Genomic DNA, 23,936 nt, shown 5'->3' with positions numbered 1-23,936 from the left:
CATTTTTGAAATATATGTATATGTATTTGAATAGGCTTTAGAGATAAGGAACCAATCACCTATTTTTGCATACGATCAATGTCTATTTGTTAAACGGTTTTGTTTTACACGGTTTATTCAGGAACCAATCGACCGTGTAAAAACAAAATTAGGCGTACTCCACGGACAAAATAAATGAATGATGTAATCTTTCACCTCACAAACTCTCTATCTTATACACATTTATTTACATATATATGTATGCAAATATAGAAGAATAGAAATGTTTGCATTACAGCAAAGACTATACAATAGTCTTGTATAGTCTTTGATTACAGCTAACCAGCCTGTCGACAAGACCTTACCATATTGCTCAGCGAGCAATGGTCACATACACGCAACACCACTGCACATCCAACCCCATTTTAGGTGTAGCGCGAGTTGCTCTTATGATTCCCAACCAGTTCTGGACAGGCTAGTTTAATGTTGGACGGGTTTGGCAATGAAAAGTTACTCTGGCTTCTCTTCAATTGTCGAATAAATCTTTCGCCTTTTACTAAAGATTTCCGTGGAGAGGGGCACTCTAATGAGTCTAAAATGAATTTTTTCGTAGTGCCCGGCGGCTTAGGTTGCTGGGCCAATATATAATACATTTAACAAATTTGAATTGTCAAGGTTTTTTGTTGAAGACCACTTCCCGTTCCATAGCATAGCGAAGGTTGTCAGGTCAGTCAAACTCATTTCCATATTCCATCAAAATTATGCCGTTGAATTAGGTTTCTGTCCGCTAAGCTTGCAGCCCATCCAAACATGTCAATCCTACTTCCGACCTTTCACTCCACTTCAAATAAAAAAGATTTCAATGATCCAAGACAGAGCAAAAGTAAGAAACGTCAGGGGCGGAGGGGAAATCAGCATATACAGAACACCCAGTCCTACTCCAGTTTTAACCAGCCCATATCGGAGGCCTCGACGTCGGAGGATAGGTTTCTGAGACTGAACCGATACGAGTACAAGTCAACCACATCACAGTCCAGCATTCGAAAGTCGTCGCTATTTGAGACAATCAGAAACAACTCAAATTGGTCACGTCCTCGTCTGATTCACTGTCCGTGCCATGCCTGTCATTGTTCACTGGACCCCAGCGGGCTGCTGGGCCATTATCTGAGGGACCATCTGCTCGGGATGGGTGTTCCGTTTGCGGAGGTGAGTCCGGAGCAGAAGGTTTCCCTGTGCTGCCATATCAGCAGCTTGGAGCACGATGTGAACACGCTTCTGGGGGTCTTTGGGTACCGTCGATCCGGCCTCAATCCGTTGAAATGCGCCCGAAACAATCATCTGCCGGCGGAGTATCGTCAGTATTCGCAGCACGGCGTGCTTATGGTCTTTGGCTGTCGCACCCAGCACTCTCTGCTGTGGCACCGCAAACCAGCCATGGAGGACGTGCTGGCCGTATGGGTGTCCACTCCGCTGCAGGATGTGTCCGTCTGCATTCGCCTGCTGGTCCAGGCAGAACAGTCTTCGCGCAGCTACTCTAAGCACTTGAAGGCTCGATCCGTCTGCGCGACCCAGGACTGCAAGGAGTTCATCAAAACCGACAGCAACGCCATCCTTATCAGCTTCGCTGACCTACGCGGACTAATGGACTTGGATGTGTGGCAGCAGCTGCTCACAGTGGACCTAAAGTTACTCGGCGAACAGATTAAATAATCGACAACAAATTCTTTATAAATATTCTTTCATTTTTTTGGATTACTTTTTGGCCATGTACATACATAAATATATTATAATCTAGAGCTAAATAAACATTGAACATAAAACATTATGAGTAGCGTTAACGGACAAGAACTTGCACTAGGATATATGTATATTTGTAATTGAAGACAAAATATCAGAGATTACGTTTGACAGATCCAGAGTTCCACTTGCGACTACAGCTCACATTTGTATTTACAATCCAAGCACAAGACAGGCTGATAAATGGATACAATCAGAGAAAATATTTGCTTTTGGCCTAAACATATATATTTCGTACAATTTTTAGAGTCCACTCACGACTCATTCTTCTCGACACTTATTACATACAACATAGAATTTACAATCTTGAGCTTACATACAATTTAGATTTTAAATATGCTATTATCGTAGACTATTTCATATACATATATATATATATCGATTTATATAAATTTATATCATTGAGGCTTGCAGAGAGCCTCCTGCCTGCCTGAAAGCCTGCAGCTATTCAAAAATTGTACTAGAAAACGAGATGCGTACGCAGGAGCCGATCCGCTGGTGAGGGGGGTTGGGGTTATGTTGCTTGTGGGGGGACTTGTGTGGTGTGTGTGGTTGCTACGCCTTGAACACAACATATCATATCGAAACAAGGGGGCAACAAAGGCCATATAAAAGGTGACAAGCACTAAACAAAACGGAAAACTAAAAAACGAAACTAAAAAAAATAAAACATCCGTCTATTGCGTGAAATCGGAAGGAGGGCAAGGGACTGCTACTGCTACTGCTAGCCCGCCTTTTGGGTCTGTTTCTGGCGTTGCAGCGCCTCAAATGCCTCGATTTCCTTCTTCTCTTTGGCCTGGTTGCGGCGCTCATACTCCAGACGATGCGAGATGATGCGCTCCACAATCCGCTCGGTGGTCATCTCATTGCCAGAGTCGATCAGCTCGAAAATGGCTCGCGTCTTTGGCACGGCATACGGGTCAATTTTGCCATCCTCCATCGCAATGGGAGTGCGTCCATGGCAGACTACGTCGATTTTGAAATGATCGAGCAGCTCCTCGGTGACGCAGTAAGGCGCCCCAATCACCACCTCATTGACAAACTATACAAGAAAGAGAAGCCAAAACAGCGTTAAAACAGGAGAAGCTCAAGCAGCCGCATAAGCAGATCGTACCTTGCATGCCAATACGCTGAGCACGCGTTCGTGCAGATTCATAATGGGATAATTGCTGCCCTTGTACGAATTGACCACGGGATCTGTGTGAAGGCCAACAATCAAATAGTCGCCCAGCTTGCTAGCCTTCTCCAGGAAGTCCAAATGACCCACATGGAACAGATCAAAGGCTCCAGCCACATACACCTGAAAAGAACATAAAAAAACATTCGATTAAGAACTAGTCTCTGCTTAGTCTCTGTTTACTGTTTACACTTACAATTTTGTCTCCGGCATTTGGTGACTTGCCATCGCTGAATTGTATTATCTTTTGTGTGGTGGGCAAGAACTGACTGCAGCCGGTCCAGGGACTTTTGGCAGCTGAATCTTGACCCATATTCGAAGAACCTGGATGGGATTTTATTTGTAGTAGTTTTAACATTTTCGCTGTTTATGCAATTTGTTTGGTAATTGGAATTGGTAATTGAAAAGCGAACACAGACGAATGAGAGCAGTGTAGAATATAAGAGAGAGTATTTACATTTACATTTACATTTACATTTACAGGAATTGATTTGGATTTGGTTTTGGATTCGGATTTGATTTGGATATTGATATTTGATTGCAGACAGCAGGTCATTGCAGGTAATATTTTTGATATATTTCATATTTCAGTTGTCATTCATTTCGCGGGCGCGCACACGCACAGGACATTTGGTATTTGGCATTTGAGGATTTAGCATAGATTTGCATATACGAGTAGTAGATTATATTGTTTTGTTAGTGGTAAACAGTGCGTACATAGAAATAAAAAGAAGAGAAAGAGTAAAGATGTAGAGAGCAACATAAGTCAAAGGATTAGTCACGGATCAAACAAGTCAAAAACGGTACGGCTACGGGTACGGAATCAACTACGAGTCTATGCCAAGCGTGCGGTGCCAGCAATGGACAGGCTTTTTCCACCAATAGCAACAAAAAAAACCCCGTTAAGCGTCATGCACATGCCATGTATGCTGTTGTTTTTCGTTGCAGCATTCGGTTATGTGTCTCGAGTCGAGCAGATAAGGTTTTTTTGTGTCGCTAAGGACATGCCCACCACTAAACTATACTATTAGCGTAGACAATATAAAGCTACATTTATGAATTGCTCATACTTGGAACTGAGATTCGATTCGATTCGATTGGTGGTTTACGCGCAGCATGCAGAGCAAAGTACAACAAAGATTAACAGAAGGAGACAGTCCGGGGGGAGAGAGAGAGAGAGTGGATGGGAAAAAGAAAGTAAAAATCTTAGTCTAAAGTTAGTATTTGTTAAAAATGTAAAAACTTAATGAACGGAACACTCAATGAAACAAGGATTGTGCTGGCGGCAGTGATTCAATGGGCTTTTAGGGACACTTTAGGGACACAAATGAAACTTAATTCAGTACATAAGCCAGGGCCATGGAACAAGCGGAAGCTACCTTCTTTCTCGATGTCGTATTCAGCAGATCCCTGGCGGAAGTGATTGCGTGTCAGCAGCAACATGCGACCCACCAAATCGGTTGTCGAGACACCAGCTGTGCGTCGTACCTCCCTATGGATTGGAATGGATAAAAAGAATGCCAAAGTTTAGTTCGATTCATGAAACAATCCCTTTAGACAGTACTCACTTGTAGCGATTGGCCGACTTGACCAGGTGATATGTATCGACGCCCTCGGCTGTCATTGTAATATCATCTGGAATTAATAAAACAGTATGTAGAGTACAGTACAGTAAATCATGATATTGTTGTACTCACCGCCGTGGACACAGAAATCACAGTTATTCTTATCGAGAACCTCCAGGGTGGTCACATACGGGGCACCGAGAACCACCTCATCGACCCACTTGATGCCCTTGACCATCTTGACGCGCTCCTCCTCGGTGAAGACGGGCGGTCCCTTGTGTTTGGTTATCTCATCGTCGGTGTGAATGCCGACAATTACCTTATCGCCAAGTGCTTTGGCTTGTCGCAGAGAGTTGGCATGGCCAAAGTGGACCATATCATAGCTGTGGGAGTGCAATGAAGTTGCAGATTCATTAGTTGGATATTATGGCTATCTTAAATGAAAGAAATGTAGCAGCAAACGTTACACGTTCTTTGTTTCTCTTATCAGAACACCTGTATCGGTTATGTATCTCGCCCAGGAAATGTACTGTCTTCCGGTTAACAAATTGGAAAAGATTGAAGAACCTCAATAGAAAGCGACCTTGAAGAATGACAAGCGGGGGCAAATGATTCCCATGCACCTCCCCCAGTGGTTGGGTGTGAGTCATATAATGCCTAGAATTAGCGACTTTCTGAGCTCGCTTGATAAGCCCGGTTTGGAAGCTATAGAATAGCTTGGAAGCTCTGCCCTCGTCTGTATGTATGTCTATATGTTGGCAAATTATCGCCTTGCCAGTACAAAGTATGAAGAAATTTGCATTCAATCGAGTCTCGGGTTCAAGTAACTGTTGCTTTTCGAACAATGCCTTATAGAACGTCCTTGCTCTCAACTGCTCCCACATTACGCGGCACACGAGAATGGAAAAGCTAAATACATGTCGTGTACATGACGAATCGAGGCTTGGTCTCAAAAATGAATGACGCTGCACAAGCCTTCCCATCACGTTGTTAATGAAATTTGATCATAACTTTTACTGGTATCTTAAACGTCGGCTTCGGCATACATAACGTAGTATACATTTCTCTAGGATGAAAGTTAATTTACAAAGTAGCCATAAATAAATTCTCAAAGCAATCAAATCAGCTTTGATTGGCTGAAGGATTAAAATTAATTGAGACCCGTCGCTTTTGACCCGCAGCAGTACTCGTAAACTTGTGTTCGGGCTCAGGCTTGGATGCATACGAAAGTACATATAAATCATTTACTACATCGTCTACATAAAACGCCCCATTCAACGCAAAGTCCAAGCGCGTCAGCAATGTGTCTGGTGTGGTGTGGTGTGGTGTGGTTCGGCTTAATGACAACCAGTAGAGACCAGTGGCTCACGGAGTGACTGACTGACTGACTGACTGAATGATTGACTTGGTGGCTGTCCCCAGGCCGGCTTTGTGCTCCACTTTAGCGCCGCAGCAGCATTGGTCAAGATTGCACTTTGGACCCGATCATCTGTTGGCACAACCAAAAGAGATGGCGAGAGCTGGATGGGGCAATGAGAGATATGTATGATTTCTGTGTGCCATTTAGCAATTTTTAATTGCAATTGTGCTCGACCGTGTCCACACACATACCCATACACAAGTATAGTATGAAGATACGAGTGCAAACAGCACATGCCAGTGCGAGTACTCATTCCCCGTCGTTTCGATTCTAAAGCTACATATTTCCATAGGCACGGCACACACGTGCCCTGAGCCTATTTTGGATTGGTTCGGCACTTGACAGACGTGTCGATCCACTTAAATTGCCTCTAAATAGCATTACTTTTGCATTACGGAATGGCATGTTTCGGACCGGATCGAGAGACACAATCGTGGAAATAGTGTTTTTCACTCCAAATCCATCTAAAGCATGCATCTAAGACAGAAACTACCCAGCAATGTAATCCGTTAATCCTTTGAGAGAAACACCTCACAGAACGCAGCAATGGAATAGGCAAGATAGTACAAGAATAACGGACAAAAGACTGGCAAAGGAGACTGGTAAGGGAATACCACGCCAGTAGAAGATAGCACACTGACCAATATACTTTGGGAACAATATACGATCCGACATATACATACAGATGTATGGAAAGGTGGGGTTTCAAAAAAGAGGCCAGTCGGAAAAATTGTGACACACCTTAGAGTACCTTATGTAGTATGTAGTGATTATATAGCACCCAAACGAAATAAAACAGTTAAGAACCACACACGAAAATATGTGTATGATAAGAAGTGAGAAAACGTCACCATTATCGGTTCCGTCTAACTGATTAGACCTCGTACGTATGTACGTATATCGCAGGCTGTTGATATGAGGTGGAACCAATTGCAAATTCGAACAAAAACGTTACGAATATGGGTAAAATATATGTACATATATATTATATAATCTGTACAATTAACGTTTTCCAGCCATATCGCACCTATAAGATCAAGGTTGTCCCATTGCCTTGACAATAAACCGAAAACAGACATTTTACGAGTATCTTTGTACATATTTAAACGTTCATCTTTTGGCTGTGTCTGGCCGGACGAATGTCTGGGCCGGTGGATTGATAATAAGCCAAGAAAGAAGCAAAAAGAGACTACTACGTCACGGAATCCGATCATAATGAAGAGCCAAAAATAAACCCACCTCGGGCATGGGTGTAAGGAGGGGGGAACATATAATCGTAAAAATATTTATACATCTATGTAGTATATTTGGCTGATAGTAACAGAACACAGCTGGTAGCCGTAGCCGTAGAGCAGGGACAAGCAGTAGCAGCTAGTAAAAACGTGGGGCCATTCATTAATCGAGAGGGAAAACCTTTGCTCCCGGAGATTTTCTGCCATAGAGGAGAAGAGGCAAGAAATCTGTGCCGAACGCGGGGGAAACAAGCATGCGAGTTGTACCACATATAATATTGTATTATTGTACTCTATATGTAGAACAGGCCTCGGAGGACGCTTAATCAATTGAGTGAGCAACAAGCGGCGACAGCCACGAACGTTGCTGATTAAAAAATATCACGCGATTCTTAGTAGAATTTGTGCTCTGACGGCCGGGGGTCTCAGCGGGTGTACCCAGAGCCCTAAGCGGGAACCATTTACAACAAATATTACAAGCATCATTCATTTGTTTTTGTTTTGAACTGTTTTTGAGCTCAAGTTCGTTGACACTCGCCAAAAGGCAGATAGATCGGAGAGAGGTGAGGTGACTGAGTGCCGGAGCAGGAGACTCATTGCTTGCGTCAATGATCTCAATCTCTGCTGATTAGAGACGATTTGGTGGACCGAGGAGTCGCTGGGTTAATGGGCTGATTCCTCTCGGATTCCTCCATACAGAAATGTGTACCAAAATAAAGTGCTTGTTTATATTTTTTATATTTTTTTGCAGAGACCCCCATTCGCAGACCAGCTGATAGTGCCATTTGAATATTTGTTGGCGGCTCTCTCGGCTGCTTATCAGCCTTAGATGTTTCGCTGGACTTCCATACTTGACACTCGGGGTGTGGGGTGGGGTGTCCGACTCGCATCGGGACTAAGGGAGAGCTCTGATTACCCAATTAACCCGGAAATACAAGTACGTATGATTTATTATTCGTCAAAGCGGATTTAGAAAAGGAAATCCGATTAACAAAGGAAGGTTCGAGTACCATAGAAGGGATTAAGTGAGTCGAAACAGTTCTACGTGTACATACATACATATGTATGTATGTATATGGATTCTAAATGGATCGACATGCATCTAATGCACTCGCAAAGATATTGCATACATTCCTATTTTTTCATTTATCCTTTATTTTTTAATGTAGTTTAGATTGAATATTCCGTGTTTATGGATTCTTTCGAATTATAAATGTCAATAGAAGTTATATCCTGAAACATTTTACTTCTAATCTCTTAAAGTCATAGCAAGGTCTGCTGCAAAATGGCAATGAAATTATATGCCAAGTGCAGTCTAAAGAATGCCGGACGCAGAGGAGGCCCCACACCGGATGATGGCCAAACCATGAACTGAAAATTGGGCGTGGGATGGAGACGAAGACGAGGCATGCGCAAATCCGAATCACGTGATGTTTGGAACGAACGACCGACCGGCTGCTTGGCTGCCACAGTCAACAAGGGCCACGTAAACGAACCCCAGGAACAGAAACGTTGAGAAACGTGACGCTGCGGGCAGCGGATACAGTGGGTAAGAATAAATCTTGCTTCGGATTCTGTACACATGCACAGAATCGTACGATTCTATTTGTATATATATACATATGTATGTTGTATGGTCGTGTGCCATTGTTTGTTTCTTTAATGGAACCGACAGAGAGTGAGGAGAGTAATAGGATAAACAACAGATATATGTATATATGTTTATAAAGCGTTCAGCGGAAACCACAATTGAAGGAAGGAAATTTTTGTCCGCTGATAAAGCAAGGAAAAAAACTTGTTATGGTAGGCCATCCATCCATCTACGGACGACATACACATAGTATTATCGCCGTAGAAAGCGTCATTCTCGATAAAGCTAAACCGGTTTTGGCCTATGCATTGCTCTGAAATTAAAATGTTTAATAGAGATAGAGCCCGAAGTAATAATAAGAGTAGAAGAAAACATGCAACGCGTTTCAAGTCATTTATATAGTAGTGTTTGAAAGTGCGTCTAACGCTACCTATGTACATATATGTACATATCCTATGTGTATATAATAGAGAATTAATATGTGCAGTCGTCGTACTACGATCTTTCGGTTCTAATTGACCTTGAACCTGAAATAGACACAATATAGCGGACGACTTGGATACTAGAATTATATACACACATATGTACATCCTGCCATGCAATCAGTATATGTACACATGTAATGCCTGTGAAAGTGCTTGCGTTGACCCACTGTACATATGTATGTGTGCTCGCCCGACGGCCTGCCGTTGCCTTTCCCCCCACCATCCCATCCCTCCTATCAATAAAGTGACGCAAGAAAGCGACAGCGACTACCGTTAGTGGATAATTTTCCGTTTTCCAGGTACTATACAAATGCCAAAGGTTCTTGGAATAGAAAATCCACCTATGTATTACTACCCACTCCCTACCCCCTTCCACCACAATATACATATGACCAATGACTCACCATCCGTCGCACCAGACGCGGACGTCTTTGCCTTGTGTAGGGGTTTCCTTCTGCTGTGCGGTACCGTTGCAGTGACTGTAGTTCTTCTGGCCAGAACTGCAGCCGTTTACAAGTTTGTCACTCATTGTTGATTTATTGAAATTTTCGCTTTCGATTTATATTTGACGTTGACTTCGAATTACACGCACATTGATAAGTAAAAGCAGCGTTTTATTTATTTTTTCCGGGACGATAGCCGAACACGACGTTCACACTGCGAGCGCTTGGATGTTTGTTCTGAGTTATGAGCACTCCTAGTACTTTTATTCCGAGAGCTACTAAGTTTTGATGTTCGCTGCTTACTGCTTATCAGCGCGCGGGCGCATGGGGAATGTGGAAACTTTAATCAAGTGAATCGAGTAGGCTAGTGGGGGGTACTTCACTGTAATTTTTTATTCTCATCCAGCTGTTTGCAGTCAACCGATTAATCGCATTTCACTATCGACCGGATTTGGTATCTATCGGTATTTTATTTAGTTTGAGTTCTGGCCATTCAAGTATAAAATTGACTTATTAATTGGATAAAATTATGTGGGCATGGCTGAGGGTTCTATTTAGCTAGTAATATTCGGCGGAATATCAAAATCGAGGAATAAACTTGAATTCGTCAGTATATTTACGGTATATTTTTTTTTAATGAGACGGTATATTTTGGTATATTTTGGTATCACGGTATCACAAAGTAATCACAAAATAATTTGTTGCTGCCAATTTTATAAAATTTTAAAAATATGTGCGTTGCTATACGCACAAAAATTTCCTAACAAGGCAGACCTCGACAATCATGTTGTGCAGCCATAAGGAGTTCAGGCTTTATACAGTACGCAGCATTGAGCACAGTTTTTAAAATTTCACGTGTAATTTCCAAAAAAAATCTTCCACAATTGCTCCCATTATTCAATATTTGTAACTTGAATCGATTTGGTGTGGATAATACAATGTCGAAGAGGGACAGAGCCTATGCGCAGGCAGAAGATCGGTGGCTCAGCGTCGTATTGTCGACCAGTGGCATAGTGGAACGACCAGGCCCACTGGGCGAGGAAGTGGACAATGAAGAACGAGCGCATTTTAGCCGGGAACAGACCGCGAATGAGCAGCAGCTACTGGATCCCGCGGTGGACAGCCTGCTGCACGTCATCTCCGACGATTCGGAGATATGCAGTCTCATATCGAGCAGCGATGGCACCGACTTCCAGGGCTGGCCTGATCAGGACGAACCCTCTACAGTGGAGGCCGTAGAACCACAACTAGTCTACGGACTCTGTCGCACAATGCAATCACAGGCCGAAGATCTACAATCTGCATCATACTCGGCCTATACGCCACCCAAGCGTCCGCGAATGAGCGACGAAATAATCGAGATCAATGGTTAGTTTTTGCTCAACTTTGAGCACCGGTTTTTTAAACTAAATCCCTTTTTTAGATTCTCCAGAGGCAGCCACAGACTCCGGCGTGGTCTTTATGCAATCGGTTTCCACAAATCCCGGGGTTTTGCTCACCAACGGCAGCCTTGTCGAGTCTCATCTGACAGAAGTGTTTGAGATCCTTCCGCACACCGAGGAGCAAGCTCTCCAAATGGTTGACCCGAACGTCGAGCAGTGTGTTGTCTACGAAGACGTGGACGGCGAAATCGTCCTGACCGAAGAGCACTGCTGCGAAATAATAGTCTCGACACAGAACGAGCAGGAGCTCCCCAGGGCCTTCCTTATGTCCGGCCACGGAGCTCTGCTCCGCCATAATCTGAATGGCTCGGGATACATCGATGGCGTGGCAGGAGATGAGGATGAGGAAGAGACGCGTATGGAGGCCGGCAACAATGTTTATCTCAGCGATGCGGCTCTGGACCAGCCGGTGGTCCATCACCATGAGCTTGTCGAAGAAGATGAAGTCGAGGACGAGGAGGCGCATAACGACAATGATAATGAGAATGCTAACTTTGTCGACGACAGTCCGCTGGAAGAAGAGCGCCCCGACATCTGTCAGGTGTACGACCACGAGTTGGAAGACCACGACAATGAGGTGGATGAAGAGGATGAGATCCAGCAGGGGCACCATCATCATCATCAGCTACATTTGGGGCAGGAGCTTCCCCTGGAGCATGTCCCAGAGATGGACACAGAGCAGTCCCAGCAGCCCATTGTAATTAGTGACATAGAGGAGGAGGAGCAGCCTGAGCCTGAGCCCGAGGCTGAACACAGCAGCCCCACACAGTTTCCCAATAGCTCCTCGTCCACGCCCAATGGCAGCGACAACTACCACTATGATGACGATCTGGGCGACGACGATCGGCCAAGGAAAATGCATCCGGCAAAGCGCAAGTATCCTCTGCTGAAGAACACCCTTTTCTCGGAGGGCATGGACCGGCGGCTGGCCACCATCTGCCAAGCCCAGCCGCAGATGAGTCTCAGCGAGAAGGTTGAGACCTGGGAGACGGCCACCACCCATGACTGTGAGGCGGTCGAGGACGTGGAGAACTTCCAGGCCACCTTTGAGCAGCACGAGGCGTCTAAGGACCACAAACAGGAAACTTTCATCGAGTTCCGCGAGACACTGGCTCGCAATATGGAAAAGATCAGCCGCCAACTTATGCAGAGTCCAGACGAATCGCCAGCGGACCAGGCCATTCAGCGACGCCAGCTAAATGTGCTGCCCACAGAGGATACCATTATTCTGGACGATGACGAGGACGATTGCTACGAGGTGGGCAGGGACAATCCATCTGTGATCACACTCACGCCGGAGGATGAATTGCCGGCACTCAACTTGCAGGAGGAACAGCAGCAGGAAGATTTCAAAATGGCCCCGGACATGAAAACAATTCAAACGCAGACATCGGTGCAGAGACTGGCCACAAAAGAGACTTCCACTGCAGATCTGGCACCGCTGGCTGTGGCGTCGGTATCCACTGCCTCCGCAGAATCTGCAGCGGCAGCAGGGGCTTCCGAAGTACAGGGAATGAATGCCATGCCTGTTGCCATGATTTCCACGGAAACTGAAAGTGATTGTAAGCTGGCGAATGTTGTCTTTGGCATGATGCGAAAGGGTGGTAAAAAACGGCAACAGATGCTACTGCTGGAGCAGCATCAGCAAAAGCATCCTCGCTATCAGGAGCAGCATCCCCATCCCACATCGGGTAAGCGGTTCCTCAGTGCGCCCTGCTATTACGATGTCCAATCTTTCTCTGTATCCTCCACAGATGTGTCCCACAGCATGAGGACTGAACAGAATGATGCCGCCTTTGGCGATTGTCCCAACGATGCCATGTTCTACGAGCAGCAGGAGTTCTGCAACTATCTGGGACTCACGGAAATGTCCACGGCCCATGCAGTGGCCACAGCAATGCGGGAGCTGGCCAACAGCACGATGGCTCGACGCTCCCTCAGAGTGCGGACGCAGGAGCAGCTGGACAGGATGCGGACCGATGTGCGCGGCAGGCGAAAGGTGAGAAAGCAGCACAGTGAGCAGAGCACAGAAGGACAAGCCGCCGCTGCAGCCACTGAAGAGCAACGTCAGTCCACCCAAACGTACGACCAATACTATGAGGCACAGGGCGATCGGCCAATAGCCTCGGAGGACGAGGCGGAGGATGGAGATGCTGACAATAGCTGCTCAAAGTCTGAATTGGTGGAGGCGGCCTTTGCTCAGGTCCATGCCGCTGCCACACCCACCCAGGGCCAGTTGCCGGAGACCGTGCAGCAGCAGAAACAGGAGGATAACAGATGCTCCAAGTCTGAACTGGTAGAGGCGGCCTTCGCCAAAGTCTATGCTGCTGCCGCCCCGGCTCGTGAAGATCTGCTGGAGAGCATGCAGAAGCGCCTGCGACAGGCGCGTGAGACAAAGCCATCCATCTACATTGTCCAATCAATGAGTAATGCTCCGCCAGTGTCGCTGCCAGTGGAACTACCAGAGGCACTACCAGGGCCGCGTACGCGAACGCCTTCTCCCACCCGCCACGTCGAGACTGCAAACTACGGCGGTCCGCGTCCCTCTCTGGAGAGCTCCAGCCCATACAGATCCCAGACGAAACACAATCGAAGGCCGACCAAAACCCAAGCGCAAGCCTCCAAGTCTCCCCGAAAGAGCCAGGCGGAAAGCAGGAAGCCAAGAGCTTCGGTGGGTGCATCGTCCCCTACTAAAGCTGTCCGGGACCTGGTCACACGCTCCACCACGCACATGAACTCGAAGCTGCTGCGCAATCGAAAGGTCAGCCTTTTGAAGAGCTATGCCCTCTCGGATGCGGATGCGGGCAGGGGCAAACGTCTGAGCGGCGGCAATGCCAGAGGAACATCAGCCAAGAAGTCGGCCAAAGGCGCGAAAAAACTAACAGCGGAGGCCGCGGAGGCTCTGGAGAAGATGTCGCCCGAACAGCATCGTCTCAAGCAGCAGCAAACGGCTGTTTCTCCACCGAAATCTCCCACAAAGACGTCAGGAAAGGGCGCTAACGCTTTGCTGGGAGATGCTGGAGGTAAACTCCCAAAGAGCCACAGGCGTGCGCGAGCCCACACTATGCCTGGGCCTGGAGCATCTGTTCCAAAATCAGCGTTTAAACCTTTTCCTGTTGACCAGTTTCCCAGTTCTCTCCATGTTCCTGCTGATCCTCCTCATATCAAGGCCTTGGTGGAGGGTTCCCAAAAGTTTTTAGAAAAACATGCACGTACTTCCCCAGCTAAAGACCTTGTAGATGAATATTCGTTCAGTGTTCGCATGTGTGCTAGACAACAGGAGCCACTGTTGGATCAGCAGATCCAGCTGCAGCAGCATTTCATGCAGGATTACCCTCCCTATAGCCAATATACAAATAGTTCAAGCTATTCCCATGCTCATGGCCAGTATGCACCTTTGGCCAAGCCCGTCCTGGTCTTACCGCCACTCAGCAGAACAGAAGCCGGACACAAGGCGAGTGAGCAGGATCTACATTTCTCGCGTCGTCGGCCTTCGCAGCAAGCTGAAAAAGCTGGGGTTGCTGGGTCATATATGGATATCAATCATACCCTTCCACCAGGGGGCATGCTCCGACTCAGCGATGGATCTCGTATGCTAAGCAACCCGCTGGCGGGCAAACACGGCAAGGTGTTGTACATCTACTATGAGCTGGACCAGCTGATAGTCCTGCAGGAGCACCGCGTCAGCTTCTGGAAGTACTCGAAGGTCTTCAATGTCTTGCACAAGCCACACACGCCGTACTCCACATCGGCATCGGAGAATAGAGCCGCGAGCCACTCCGCACTTCCAGGCCAAGACGAACCGAAAGTCACAGAATCTGAGCACTCCCATACATATGAGGACTTTGAACGAGGCCCGCGTTGGGTGAATCTGGGAAAACTGAGGCGCATCACAAATGGTGCGTGCTGTATATGACATATACTTACATATTTCCTAACTTTCGACTTCCATCCACAGACAACGAGATCTTTGCACCGTTTGGGAACAGACTGTGCGTGCACAACTCAACGCCTGTGTACCTGGAGATGCGCTGCCATCCGCTGGACCACCACAAGCGAGAAGTAACGCTGACGTCGCTGTATGTGAACGTTTACTACTACTGCGAGGAGGAGTTGCGCCCCAAGATGCATTCTGTGCATCTGGATGCGGTTAGCTGGTGAGTCTTTTGATTTAACAAATCACAATCAAACAATCATAATTGATGTTCCCTTCTCTCTCTTTTCAGTGACGGGTCCCATGTGATTTTCACAAGCATTGCAGAGTCTCGGTACTTTGTGATGGCCTGGCAGCAGGAGGTGGTGATGGGTAAGCCACGCTCGGGCATCTGTAAGTACTCGCTGACCCCCACGCTGGACACGCTGGCCTCAATACGCGAGTTCAAGCAGCTGCGGCACGAACTGAAGCACATTGAGTGCCTGACGGAGGATCGCCTAATTGGATATGGACTGACGCGCATCACGATCTGGGACCATCGCAGCGGGGACACGCTGATGAACTACGACCTGGGCTGCCCGCTGGGTCACAGTCTGGCCGCCATGCATTATCCCAGCTTCGACATGGACCAGAGCAGCATGCTGGTCCTCTATCAGCACATCGAGTCGCAGCAGTCGGACAAGCCCTCCGAGATGCACGTGATTGCCTGCGAGCTGTCGCATGCGACGCCCTCGCATCGTCTGCTTCAGGTGCACCGCCTGCCAACGCCTCAGTTTAATGAGCACATACAGGCCGTCAACACCGGGGATCACCTCATCATCAAGGCCGCCACAGGCGAAGAGATTTGGATAAGTTCCGCCGATCCCAGGCAGTTGACGTACGTGGCACCGCAGGGCAATGGTTCGCAGCGGTTCTATGCGCGCCACAAGTCTCAGGTTATCGAAATGGCGCCGCGCACCCTCACCGTGGACAGCATCGCCAATCACATGCTACAACTGGCCGTTCAGCAGCAGCAACAGATGATGAACAGCAGCCAATCGACCATGCCTGATTTTGCAACTTCCTCTGCTTCAATCCAGTCCATGCCCGTACCAGTATGAACCGAAAGAGTGTCTCTTCTGCCCTTCGCCCAAGTTCTGTATCAATCCGCCTGTCCGTGTTCCTTGTGCGACTTGTGTCTCTCACCAGATACGACGATACGTTGATGGCGTCTAAATCTAAATGTAATATTCATAAATCCCACACACGTGCACCCACACTCACTCGTACTTTTGTACATCAAATATATTGAAGGTAATATCGGATACAGCCCTTGGGCGACGCTACACGTTTATTAAATTACCCCAAGCCCGGAATTGTTTTAGATAACTTTCTCTAGTCTAAGTCCTAATCCTAAGTCGGCCTTAATTAAGTCATCCATTTATATTAACTAAGTGTTTTTATTTGATTGGCGTTTTCGCTTTTTATTTGAACTTTTCTGAAAGAAAAACAAAACTTTATGCATATTGTAAGTTAGTTATCGTAGTTCTAGCCTATACATATATTGAGTACTGTATTTAAATATTAAAATTGATCTACTGCTCGCGAATGGAATGGCGAAGAGTCGTAGAAGTGTCATACAATAAGTTAAGCGACGAAAACCAAAATGGCAACTACAAGCCGATTGACATTAAATGGATCCCTTTTCAAATATATAATTGTATAGTTATTGCACTTCGTGTGTGTCTTGTTTATTCTTTACCGATTTGGCAGCTGGTTGCTGTGTAACTACTAATTCTGCATTCTAAGAGACTAGAAGCTGACTGTTATAAAACTATTAAAGCGGGCTGCTAGAAAACTAACAAGGCTGGCTGCTGTGAAATAATAAAAACTGGCTGCAATGAAACTACCAACGATGGCGGCTATAAAACTATCAACGCTGGCTGCTATGAAACTATTGGGGTTTTCTGTCTATGGCTGCTATAAAACAATTGAAGCATTTTCTGCGCCATAAAGTAATCACATTCTTGATAAGCAGGGTAGAATAAATGTCTGTCTGTTTCTAGCAAGGGCGTACCCAGAGGAGGAAGGGGGGAGAATGGTTAAGCATGCTTATTAACAGAAATTCAATTTTTATTTAATTTTCGCATATTTAAAAAACATTTTTTTTTTCATAATTTGTTTAATAAGATTTTCGGAATTAATCCTTGTAAATACACATAACTGTCTCAGAGACTATATGAGGTAGAGAAACCGATGCATATTTTCCTGTCACTTGTGCCTCAAATGCCAACTAGTTTGGTTAGTTTATATTCATATTTGTTTAATTAAAAACATATCTTAGCAAAATATCTCTTTGAAATGTCAATTTTTTTTATCTATTTATGTCCAAAACCGAATAAAACAATTAGGCTTAAGCTTTATAATATTTATTTGTCTCGCGGATGGGCTGAAGCCGATTTCTCGCTCTTTTGCCTGGCCATATAAATCTTCACAAGATACGAGATCGATATGCAACTAACACCCACCTCTATAATTTGTAGCGCAATTATATCCTTATTCCGGTCCAATATGGAACATTTCATGTTCAAATGCGCAGTTACTGACTCTCCGGCTGTTCCTGAATATTTTCCCACCGATTTAAGACCGTAGCTTCATTTTCGCTACCTACTTTGTTTTCTGTTGTGGTTCCATTAATAACATGAATATCAGTTCAGATGGCGAAATGGAGAGACAATTGCTAGCGTTATTCGTATTCAATTGATTATCCATGCGCCTTATGACGACAGACTTTTCATTTATTATGCGCTCCTTCAGTTCTAATTGATTAGTTTTATCTTTAATTTCTATTTCAATTTTGATACTCTTGGAAAGTCTCCCATAGCTGTTTATCTTACTTATCTTCTTCATTAGATTATCGACTTGCTCATCTTTCTTTCGAATCGATGCCTCCAGAAGGTTGTTATCAACTATTGTCTGTATTTCAATAGCCTTTGTGAGTTCGAGGTGCATTTCCAGTTGAACGATGGAAACAAATCAATCTATGCAAAAACAAAATGTTTCATTTGTTAAATCTGGCTGGTTCAGATTCTGTAATCTAAAAGATATAATATCTTTAAGATTGTGGATGCCAAAAATTTTAACCTTTGTGGCGGCAGAAAAGGGCGTGGTAAAATTTTAAAATAAACTTAATTCAGTGTGATATCATATGATATAACATATACATATGTATATCCTGATATAGTCCCAGTCAAATAAGAAGGACATGCAGACATGGCTCTATCGACTTAACTATTGATGATGGCTAAGAATATATACTCTTTATGGGGTCGGAAACGCTTCCTTCTGAGATTTACACACATCCATTTTCTGCCCAAATCTAATAAACCCTCATAATCTTTTTGAGTGTGGGGTATAAAAAGATGATCACCGCATAGCTCGAGTTCGTCATGTTCGAACTGATGTCGATTCACAACCAGGAAATTATATTGTTGAAATTGTATTTTCCAGCCCAAAAATGAATCCGGATCGAAAGACCAAGCACTCGCTTACCATGTTTCGGTTTGATACGACTCATGATGTATGTATATGATTTTGTGGTCGATCCGCAATAATGCAATACTAGTTTCCTTCTTCTCAAGCGGCCTCCGTCTCGAGCTTCAATTGACTGTGTCATGCTCAAGAAACGTACATATACATGTATATTGTTTTTGGTTTCTTGGGACCACGACGAGTCTTGAGCAGTCGGCGCAGTAGCTTGTAAACGACGTCAAAAACTGAATAGGCCAAAAGTGTATCAGTCCCCCACAGCACCGCTCCACAGTAGAGGATACCAGATTGGTAGTTAACTCCACTGAGCGTACCACGAAGCGTCGATGGAAAAATGATACAATATATTGGTATTTTATAGTCTTTGATAGGCCATAGGCCGGATGGTACTTCGTTGGTGGGAAAAGCGAGAGAGAGTGCAGAAATATATTGTATAAATTACATAAATCATAAGATTACTTTAATATTGACTGAGTACAGGCTATTGAATAGTCTCTGCAGGTCTGCCCCCAATCTAGTGGCGACTCATTTGCTTGTAAAGATGATCAAGCCAAATCCAACATCCTTATCATGTGACTGTCGTGTTTGTTGCGTCACACTCGCAGACTAACAGCCTGCTTTAAGATACAATATCCAGATTTCTTTTGATTCATGATTCATTATTTACAAGAAAGGCCTAGGTTGGTTTTATCAAGTTCTCATATATTTTAAACTATTTTGGTGTTTGAACTAAACAATTTCTACTACAGATTGGCTTCTCATTCTCGACTTATTACTTAATAATCTAGTTATTCTTACATAACTATAACTTTATTGGTTCCTAAGATCTAATGTTGTATGTACAAAAGATTTACTTACACGGAAAGTAAAACTCGTATAAAAATGGGAGGGGAAGCTGCGGAACTACACTTTTACATACCATATACAGGTATATCTGAAATTGTTAGATCGGTCCGGCAATATTTGCAGCTACTAGAAAGCCAATTGCCAGCCTGAGAGAGTTGCGCCGAACCGAATCACAAATGCAAATGCAAAAATCCCCAATGAGGATAGTCCTAAAAGTCACGGCTAGCTCAAGTGGTTCCTTTTACGGGGTCCTTACGTGTCTAGTAAAGTACAAGAATTTTATAATGTAGTTGCGACTGAGCGGCTAAAATGTACAATTCACGAATGTTGAAATTTCTATTGATACTCTTTCAAAAATGTTTAACGAAAACCACTTCATGAGCCGCACGAGCAGAAGCGTTTACGGTGGGGTGGGTGGACTACAGTCACTACAATTCCCTGTCCGGCTTTTGGGTCGACGCCGTCGTATCGTTCCGACCCTCTTTGGCTAGTTGCCACCGCTTGAACTCCACCATTTGCATGATGCGCACTCGGAGCGGGTGCTCGCGCTTCATCACCGCCGCCAGTTTACTGAACTCCAAGTTGTACATAAAGACCACGGGTATGAGTACATCGTCGTTACCATCGCCGGACATGGCAAACATGGGTTGCGTCTCGCCGGAAGAACCTGGTACATTATCACAGACAATTAAAGCCACAGCGCCAGCCTTTTGCGCCAGTCGTGCCTTGCTGACAAACGTGCAATCGCCTCGCTCGGCCACCAGAACCTTTCCCTTCGCATCATCGGCATCGTCCTCCTGGTTGAGCTTCTCACTGCAGGCTCTCAATGGTTTGGCCAGGATGACATCGCCCTCGACAAACTGCTCGCCAATCAGCTCTGGACTGAAGTGTGAAGGTCCGGCCATAAGGGCAGTCCAGTCCTGTAGCTTCTCATCAGTGGCATAGGCCACTGCCTTTAAATTTATGGAAATTTTTATTTGTGCTTCTGATGGATGTATGGATAGTTTACGCACCTGCAGTTGCGCTAACTGATTCATGCTCTGAATCTTAGTTAGCTCCAGCATCTCCTGCATAAATTGCAGTCCCATTTCGCCCTCTTCGTGACTCTTGGCCTGTGTTTGAATAGATGGAATATATAGAGAATATATATGATGATTCCATCATCAGAGTAAGACCAGGAAAAGGAGGAAGAGGGATCAGTTATTAACATTAAACGTAACCAAAACCAAAAAAAGGTAAAAGAAAAATTCAAAACAGAACGAAAAACTTACATTATAGAAACTATGAAACAGTCGCACCTTGCCTTGGCTGCGGTCCCCTACCGAAACCATGGTGATGCCCATGTCGTAAACAGCTCGCAAATGATCCGCATTGCTTGCCTGAAAATCCAGGGCGCTGAGTCGCTTGCCACTGATGGTGCGCGGGCACGAGCCCGTAATGAAGTTGCGCAATGGTTTGCGTACTTTCTCAGGAAAAAGCTTATTGGAACTGGGGCAGGTGCGCATAAAGTCGAGTACATTGTGCTCGTCCGATTGCCGAAAGCCTGTGAATGAATGGAAGTCTAGTTTATTACTGAATCTGTAAGGAAAGACGGTATCACTCACTAAACGTGGCATTCCCTAGTTGTGCAATCGACAGTGGCAGCAGATGCGCTTCCGTGGTGAAGACAAACTCATCCACATTGATGATCAGATCCTGCGGTTCGGAGAACAGCAGAAACAAATACTTAAATGTCTCGGAGAGGACGAACGAGTCCATGCGATCTTCGTGCTTGCCCGTTCGCACATCGTTCACAGCCGCATAGCCGCAGGAGACCTTGGCATACTGCTGGAGGGTCTTCAGAGCCCGCTTGCCCACCTGCAGGTAGTGGTGATCGCCCGTAGCACGGTACAAAAAGTACGTAGACTCGATGAACTCGGGTCGGAGATGATGTTGGCCCCAATGGATCTGAAAGTCCACGGTAAATGCCTCCGGGATGAGAGTGTGCATCTGCATAACCTATTGAAAAGATTGAATATATTAAATTTTGTTATACACAATACTTGCAATTGATTGACGCACCTGGTAGAGCATCTCGTGGGTCTGTACCGCTGGCTTAAGATCACCGGACAGTACCTGCAGCCCCGGCCAGAAGGCCAGCAGCGAGTCCATGAAGTTTCTGGACTTGGCGTGCGGCCTGTGCATTAACACGTCCAGGAGCATGGGTCCCTCGCTTACGTACTTCATTACGGCATTGTAGTGGCGGTTGAAACGCGCCAGATACTTGTCGTCGCCCAGCAGGACGTACGATTTGAACAAATACTCGTAGTAGCTATCGATGCCGGCACCCACGCCCGAGTCGCGGCGCACCCAATCGCCGGAGTGGACATTTAGGACGGTACCCATCAGATCTGAACCGCGGTGGCGCAGCTTCCACAGTGCATCCATTGCGGCATGGGCACGCACCTCGAATATGGGATCACCCGTGAGTCGCGACAAGGCAGCAAACTCCAGCAGAATCGTGCCTGCACAGGCCGTGCATGTTTCCCGCGACTTCTTTAGCATGGGATCCTTCATGCCCAGGCGCAGATTTACCCTGGCATGCGGTATCCCCGTCGATGTATTGAATGCCGGCAGCAGACGATACCCCAACTCCCGGGCCATCTCCAGCAGCTCTCCCTTGTACCAGTGCATCACATCCACCTGCTTTTGCAGATATTCGGAGAGAATATGAGCCGAGAGAAGGCCTCCCACCATCCGAATGTTTGTCTCGAACACCGAGACAATGATGTCGCTGTCGAACTGGACATCACGGATGACCAATTTGACGGCATGCTCGAATTCCGTGAAGTCACCGAGCAGCACCAGGGTATCCAGAGTATCCACCAGGGTCATGGAGAAGCTACAATACATATAAGGCTGTCTCTCCGTTTCAAGCTCAACTTGCACTGCTTTTCACACTCACTTTCCCAGTATATCATCCATGTCGCCCCGTGAAGGTGTCACGCCGCGATAGCGCCCTTTGCAGGAGAGAGGCATCAGCTCGTCGGCTGGATAGGCATTTTCCATATAAGCACGATATGCATGATAGAACATGTCGCGGGCCTCTTCCCTGCAGTCAAAAATGGAGTAAAAGTAAAACTAAACTACTCTCCACTTAGGACTATATTATCCACTTACCTTAGTTCCGTTCTCTCCTTGTGGGACATATTTTGTGTGGGCATGGCGGTGTCACTGCTGATTACACTAGCTACCAGGATAAGTAGGGCCATTAGGAATGTGAACACCAGCCGCTGGGCGGAGGAGAATATGGATATGGATATGCCTGGGGGAGACATTGTGCTGCAGTGGATGTGGTGGAATAGTTGCCCAGGTTAGCTCAAGGGAAGGCGTTCAATTTGGGTTTCGGCAGCCAGAGTTGCCGCTGATGCCGTTGCCGTTGCCTTCGTCGTCGCCGTTGTGACGTTGACCTTCACTTTGAACGTGTTGTTATAATTATTTCGTGTGCGTCGCGACGTCTGCTCTCTCAAAGTCGCTTTTGTTGACTTCTCTTTTGGGCCCGTGGTCCGCTTGCTTTAACTTTAAAACAAGCCACTGCAAGTTAATTGAAACTGTAAGCTAATCAGTGGCTGCCAGCACAAAAACGAAACTCACCAAATAATTTTGATTCCAAACGCGGCAACAAATGCTGCTTACACTTGTCCGAAACGACGACCTAATTTTTCAATTCCGCTTTTATAGTATATGGCGTTTTGTGACGAAAACAATTAGTCGCACTCTTCCCTGCACTTGTGCGATGGCGACTCGTTCACCAGCAGCACCTGCATTTTTTTCCCAGTGCGTCAGCCTACCGAAAACTGATCCGAATAAGTAGTTTATTTTTGTATTTTTTTATTTGCTCCAATAACAAAACACCACGACTGCAGCGACACGATGAATTTTCTACTACTGCTGTGTCCGAGCCGATTATTTCTTTATGCGGCGGTGATATGAAATTTATGGTGTGCAAAGATTGGCTTGAAACGCGCCTCGCTGGCAATTAATGTTTCTTATCAAATATTGCAATATTTTCTTTTTGATACCGCATAAATGAAACGTGATAAAACGTAAGAGAAAAATCGTTATAATTGCTCAATTTCTTTATTCCTTTGAATAATGCTGCCTAACTAAAACCCTTATATCTGCCCACATAATTTTATCCGATTAATGAATCAATTTTCTACTTAACTGGCACATTAAATATTTGGCTTTGCTTGTTTTTGCCTCAATTTTGGTTTCTCAACAACAATATAGCGACTCGTATGATGGAAAACCGAGCTTAGCCCACTTAAGCCCCCTATATTTAAATAGTTCAACTACACGAGGTAAATGGCGGAATATATTAACGATTGTAAATTCTTATAGATCCATCCTATCCTTCCCTTTAAGTTGCCAAACCCCACGAATCTTTCATCCGAACTGCGCTAAAATGATTACCCCCTTGGCTTATAATAGGTTAATAGTTCTCCGGCAAGCATT

At 45.5% G+C, this 23,936-nt stretch overlaps 4 protein-coding genes, 1 long non-coding RNA gene and 1 other non-coding gene across 11 annotated transcripts; 4 read left to right on the top strand and 2 right to left on the bottom strand.

Moving 5' to 3' along the window:
- Nucleotides 1–474: 474 nt before the first annotated feature.
- LOC4816351 (uncharacterized) lies at nucleotides 475–2,140 on the top strand. The gene has a single exon (XM_001356104.4). It carries the CDS (start codon nucleotides 790–792, stop codon nucleotides 1,687–1,689), a length of 900 nt encoding a protein of 299 aa, XP_001356140.3. The 5' UTR covers nucleotides 475–789; the 3' UTR covers nucleotides 1,690–2,140.
- LOC6902642 (U5 spliceosomal RNA) lies at nucleotides 490–607 on the top strand. Its single transcript, XR_053162.2, has one exon. It is a non-coding gene; the product is annotated as a U5 spliceosomal RNA (small nuclear RNA).
- Nucleotides 1,982–10,084, bottom strand: Pect (phosphoethanolamine cytidylyltransferase). Of its 4 annotated transcripts, none has more exons than XM_015181248.2 (7): nucleotides 9,651–10,084; nucleotides 4,651–4,901; nucleotides 4,522–4,588; nucleotides 4,333–4,445; nucleotides 3,150–3,316; nucleotides 2,891–3,076; nucleotides 1,982–2,818 (listed from the first exon to the last, which is right to left on the bottom strand). In XM_015181248.2, the coding sequence occupies exons 1-7, from the start codon at nucleotides 9,773–9,775 to the stop codon at nucleotides 2,501–2,503; spliced, it is 1,227 nt and encodes a 408-aa protein (XP_015036734.1). In that variant the 5' UTR covers nucleotides 9,776–10,084; the 3' UTR covers nucleotides 1,982–2,500. The 4 variants fall into 4 exon arrangements, with proteins under 4 accessions (XP_015036734.1, XP_015036733.1, XP_002133159.1 ...); XM_015181247.2 differs by having other exon boundaries at nucleotides 3,150–3,250; nucleotides 9,651–10,083; XM_002133123.3 differs by having other exon boundaries at nucleotides 3,150–3,277; nucleotides 9,651–10,082.
- LOC26533269 (uncharacterized) lies at nucleotides 7,421–9,654 on the top strand. 2 transcript variants are annotated; one of them, XR_004469583.1, is made up of 4 exons: nucleotides 7,425–7,733; nucleotides 7,922–8,107; nucleotides 8,434–8,719; nucleotides 9,546–9,654. It is a non-coding gene; the product is annotated as an uncharacterized lncRNA (long non-coding RNA). The 2 variants fall into 2 exon arrangements; XR_001451390.2 differs by having other exon boundaries at nucleotides 7,421–7,733; nucleotides 8,434–9,654.
- A 270-nt stretch (nucleotides 10,085–10,354) lies between the features above and the next one.
- LOC4816742 (uncharacterized) lies at nucleotides 10,355–16,420 on the top strand. Its single transcript, XM_001356105.4, has 5 exons — nucleotides 10,355–11,057; nucleotides 11,113–12,822; nucleotides 12,886–15,030; nucleotides 15,090–15,288; nucleotides 15,358–16,420. The coding sequence occupies exons 1-5, from the start codon at nucleotides 10,628–10,630 to the stop codon at nucleotides 16,163–16,165; spliced, it is 5,292 nt and encodes a 1,763-aa protein (XP_001356141.4). The 5' UTR covers nucleotides 10,355–10,627; the 3' UTR covers nucleotides 16,166–16,420.
- Nucleotides 16,421–19,274: 2,854 nt separating this feature from the next.
- Nucleotides 19,275–23,595, bottom strand: Edem2 (ER degradation enhancer, mannosidase alpha-like 2). 2 transcript variants are annotated; one of them, XM_001356106.4, is made up of 8 exons: nucleotides 23,073–23,595; nucleotides 22,599–23,012; nucleotides 22,384–22,530; nucleotides 21,501–22,320; nucleotides 21,044–21,437; nucleotides 20,711–20,982; nucleotides 20,453–20,551; nucleotides 19,275–20,392 (listed from the first exon to the last, which is right to left on the bottom strand). In XM_001356106.4, exons 2-8 carry the CDS (start codon nucleotides 22,754–22,756, stop codon nucleotides 19,868–19,870), a joined length of 2,415 nt encoding a protein of 804 aa, XP_001356142.3. In that variant the 5' UTR covers nucleotides 22,757–23,012; nucleotides 23,073–23,595; the 3' UTR covers nucleotides 19,275–19,867. The 2 variants fall into 2 exon arrangements, with proteins under 2 accessions (XP_001356142.3, XP_033235901.1); XM_033380010.1 differs by having other exon boundaries at nucleotides 22,599–22,997.
- Between the last annotated feature and the right edge of the window lie 341 nt (nucleotides 23,596–23,936).

Source organism: Drosophila pseudoobscura, chromosome 4 (assembly GCF_009870125.1).
Source record: "Drosophila pseudoobscura strain MV-25-SWS-2005 chromosome 4, UCI_Dpse_MV25, whole genome shotgun sequence".
Taxonomy (NCBI): domain Eukaryota; kingdom Metazoa; phylum Arthropoda; class Insecta; order Diptera; family Drosophilidae; genus Drosophila; species Drosophila pseudoobscura.
This window is presented reverse-complemented; position numbering and strand designations above follow the sequence as displayed.